Source organism: Palaemon carinicauda, chromosome 22 (assembly GCF_036898095.1).
Source record: "Palaemon carinicauda isolate YSFRI2023 chromosome 22, ASM3689809v2, whole genome shotgun sequence".
In the NCBI taxonomy this organism is placed as follows: Eukaryota; Metazoa; Arthropoda; class Malacostraca; order Decapoda; family Palaemonidae; genus Palaemon; species Palaemon carinicauda.
This window is the reverse complement of record NC_090746.1, coordinates 94,116,797-94,121,522: the sequence shown is the minus strand read 5'-3', so window position 1 is coordinate 94,121,522 and position 4,726 is coordinate 94,116,797. Positions and strand designations below refer to the sequence as shown.

At 33.8% G+C, this 4,726-nt stretch overlaps 1 protein-coding gene across 1 annotated transcript in view; it reads right to left on the bottom strand.

The window, feature by feature from the left end:
* Positions 1-3,311, bottom strand: part of LOC137616625 (hemocyanin subunit-like) — a 3,795-nt gene extending 484 nt beyond the window's left edge. The window contains exons 1-3 of the mRNA XM_068346528.1: positions 3,213-3,311; positions 508-2,031; positions 1-46 (exon numbers count right to left, since the gene is read on the bottom strand). The exon at positions 1-46 is cut by the window's left edge and continues 484 nt beyond it. Coding sequence (XP_068202629.1) covers positions 1-46; positions 508-2,031; positions 3,213-3,273 — 1,631 coding nt within the window. The 5' untranslated portion in view covers positions 3,274-3,311. The remainder of the gene's footprint in view (positions 47-507; positions 2,032-3,212) is intronic.
* Between the last annotated feature and the right edge of the window lie 1,415 nt (positions 3,312-4,726).

The following is a 4,726-nucleotide window of genomic DNA, read 5'->3' as shown; positions in this document are numbered from 1 at the left end:
GATGAATCGGTGGATTTGCGGACGATGTGGTTGTCTCCAGCGGATACTGTTCAAAGAGAAAACGCTTATATAACAAACAATAAAAAATGAACTGTCTAAAATAAGAAAAATCTATTGTTAGACATCAACAAACATAAGAAATAGGGAAGAATAAAGTAGATGATCAGTTTTACTAAAAATTCGTGAAATGCATTAACAGTAGAAATTTTATTCATGAAACAATATTACTTTCACATAAAACAAGCAATTGTTAAAATAAAAATAATTAACTATATATACTGCAAATAGTTAGCTAAAATATATTCTATAATCATTTTATTTGAATTAAACAAACTTTTTTAATTCAAATTAAACACTGAAAATTATCACACATTGGGGAAAAATTATATATAGCTAAAATATATATAATTATCATAGTTTTATTCATGATGGAAATTATAAAAAAAAAAATTATTACTGTAATGAGCGAGAAAGGAAATAACGAAATATATTGTTACAAATACTTACATTTAACCCAGAATCTGTCGAGTTCTATTGCCTGCCACCTTGCATCATCGAAGGAGAATTCTACACCATTGTTGTCCTTATGGGGCCAAATGTAAATTCGAACAGTTGCCAAAGTATCTGCTCCTTTGTCGTTCTTAATGTCAATGTTGTAGGAGAATTCCTTGTGGTTTAGACGAGGAACATATGTATCGATGTCAACATCTGGGATATCTTCGGTGTCATCCACAGCATTGATCAGACTGTATTCAAAGTCTTCAAAGTAAGTTTCCAGTTTACCATCAATAGCAACATTAGTTACTTCTACTCCTTCAAAGTCTAAGTCCTCAAAGCTGTAGCTAGGTAGACTGTCCTTGTGCTCCCTGAAGATATTGTCCATATACTTATGAAGTCTGAAGAAACCTGGATCACGAGTGGCAGTTTCGAAGTGTTCCATAACACCTGGAGGCATGTTGTATTTTCCATGAGGATCTGTTTGACGACCAAGCATTATATGGGCGGTATTGTGAAGAGCTCCATAGTATTGTACATTAGGACTGTAGAGAGAAGACTCAATAATATCACCAAGAATGTCAATTCCATGCTCGTTCATGATATCAATGTGAGTACCATCTTCTTTGATGATGTATCCGTGAGCAATAGCATCTCTGATACGGCTTTCATAGATTACCATATCTCTGACTCGTGCAACTCCATCAACATCTTCGAACTCAATGTCATCAGGACGAGATGGGAAAGCTCCTCCGTATTTGTAGGAAGTATGTGGAGCAAATCCATCATGGATTGGTTTCTCCCAGTGAAGTTCCTGTACTGGCTCCAAGTAGTTGGAAATTCTCTCAGCATCAAAGCGTACAGCAAGCTGGTTATGTACCCAGAAGAAGTTTTCTCCTTTGCGGTCAAACTTATGAGAATAAGAATCCCTCCACCAGAATGGGAATTCCAAATGCCAGAAAACGTGATGGGTGTTCATGCCAATGTCTTCACCAAAGTAGGCTACACGTTGTTCCTTGTTCCTAGCTGTACCGGTGAATGAGGATTTGATTTTGGTAGGAGTTTGCCTCATCTTGGCTGCATAGGCTTCTTGAATAACCTCGGTGTTTGTGAACATGTGAGGGGTGACTTCATAGAGTGGAGGAAGCACGACATGTTCAGCCAAAGGATGATGGATGACGCCAGCATAAACTGCATACACAAATTCTCCCTCGTTCATACGGTCACGGAAAAAGGCAGCATTTTTGACAACGGTTTCCCAGTCTTTGCAATGCATGAAGACGTCGAAAAGCATCAGAGCTTCCTCACGTTGCCTATCGTTGAAGAGGGAGAACCAATGCTTCTGTTCCAGCAGTCGGTGATCTTTCAGCTCCTTCATGAGACGGTGGACTGCTTCTCCATTATCTGAGTAATGGGAAGTGTCGGCCTCTGGGTCAAAGGTTTTGGCATAGTTCTTGTGATTTTCATCACGAAGGTTCTCGTTTACTTTCCACAGAAGATAGTTTACATCATGCTGCTTCTGGGCGTTGGAAACATCTGGAAATAAGTAATTATAAGGCATCAAGAATGTATAGATAATAAAGAACTACTCTTGTCTTTTATTATCAAACAGTTACAGTGGTTGTTTTCCTTATTGAAATATTTTAAGAAAATGAATAGAAACTTAGGTATTCTGGTTTTTTACTACTTGAAAACCTCAGAATAATTACATATCCAGTCATATAGGATGGGATCTTTAATTTATACAGAAGTATTGTATTAAATAGTTTATAATGAAAACAATTGTTTTCAAAGGGTATGCAATATCTATAGAAAAGCAGGATCACATATTCTTCTCCTTCAAAAAGAGGTAAATTATTTATAAATAGGATGAAATGTTGATATGATTATGAATTTTATGGTTCATTTTCGATTAATTTATTGATAATCCTAAATAGGTTAAAACTAGCGTCTTCATAAAAAAGATTACCTTTTGTATTTTATGGTGAAAGCTGAATGAAAAGTGGAGTATTGATAAAAAAACTGCATAATAATGGTATGACTTTTGCCTTTATAAGTATGCTATTTTACTTTTAAAGGTAGCTAATATCCTCCATATCACTAATTTGCTAGCAGTAGTTTAAAAAATTATAAAAATTATATATAAATAAACATGATATATTGAATGATTATGCCTACAGAACATAAATTGTAATCTCAATCATATAATTCCTAAGCAAATAATTGATAGTAACATGAGCTGCTGCTACTTATTTGTAAAAGTATAGATTTTTTGTTGGCAAGATTTGGTTAAGATATAAAAAATGACTTTTCGACAATAAATGGTATATTTATATTATATTCAAACAAAAGTGTGTGATTTATGATGATAGAATCATGCATATTTTACACCAATGTCATAAAAAAATATTAAAAAATTCATAACTTACATAGAACTTTTAGCAATATACAATAATTAAAATTTACCCTCATCTGTGCATTGAACACCTATTCTAGGTTTTGATTGATCTTTTTCAAAGCATAAAAAAATTTACCATTAAAAATCTGCTAATTCATATGTTCAATATGCAGCTCTTCGTGCCATTTCTCAAATTTAGTTTAACGACTATCATAATAAACGCATTTACATAATAAGCATTAACTTGGTTAACAATTCCATACATTAAAGTTATAATCATTAGCTAAAACAATGAATCCACCGGAGAGGCTTCACTCACCTGCCGAAGCAACCGAGAACAGGGCAGCCCCGACCACTGCCAAAATGAGTAAAGTCTTCATGATGACTATGCACGAAGGTAATCCTCTTTGGACGCCTATATATAGCAAGAGGAGAAGCAGCAGCTCCTCCCATAAGCCCTCTTAAGCACCACCCATCCACTCCAGTATGTGATGTTTATTGGACTTTGATGAAAGATTATGGTTTTGTTATCAACAGAAATAGGGATTGATACCCGAATAATTATATAATAATGTAACCTTTAATAAGGAGACATTTTTCCCAGTTCGTATTTTCCTTCTTACCATTGCTCAGTTATAACTTTTCTGTAAATTTTGTGGTCATGGTGGGATAACTTAGTCATAAATAGACGGTATAAGTAACGGCTGAATAAAACGAGATAAGACATCCATTGCCAACAAATCGTCTTTCTGTATTTTTAAGCGTAAAACTTTTACAAAATCTATGGTCTTCACCATATCTGTCTTCAAGTGGTCTTATATCACAACACAAGATATTAATGTACATGTTCTATCGTCCGATCGATGTTCTTCTCTTTTGGTGAAAGAAGTTCTTGATTTGTCGTGTTCTTTTTATGTTCCATTTCTTCATATAACCTTTTTTTCTTAAATTATAAGCAGTAGTTGATGAGTGTAGGTCAGATGCATATATTCTTAGTATAGGTTACTCTCCATAAAGTATGATGTATATAAGAATTTTATATAAGAAACAAAATGGCCAAGTAAGACCTATAAACTACCACGAATGATTCACTATTTCAGTCCAAATTATCATCGTTGAGGCACAAACTTTCATCAAAAAAATTCATTCTCATAGGACATCATATTAAACCAAGATGACCAAAGGAAGTGTGCACACACGTAGTCTATAAGCTTTTATGCCCAGAGATGTGCAAATCTCACAGAAAAGACTACAATAAACAGATTACCACTACATTTCAACTAAGTACTCAGATCCACAGAAATTAGGGGACAATAAACCACGACTGTAACTCTCCCTGAAAGAATTGACTGATGGAACCCAAATTGTTCACAAAAACAAGTATGATAGGCTTATAGCAGCTGAAGCTGTAAGCATCGCTCTCCAAGGGCCAATATTGAACATCAAACGGTATTCTTATTATACGCTCCCTTCAAACAGAAAGCGATGGACATAACCTCTGTAGTGATGAACGTCCAAGCAAGCGTTTATTTATGTGTGCGAGTGTGTGTGTTTATATATATATATATATATATATATATATATATATATATATATATATATATATATATATATATATGAATGTAAATATATAATCAGCTATTATCCTCTTTATAATCTAAGGATCCCTGAATTTTGAAACATTTCACCTTTTCATTTTTCAATATAAATGGAATTGTAAACTTATGTTAACCAATAATCTCTTGATAAAGACATAGTTTTGTCAAAACAGTACTGTCGTGAATAAATGAAGGAAAGGAATAATAATCGTTTCTTTAACCAAAGAAAACTTAA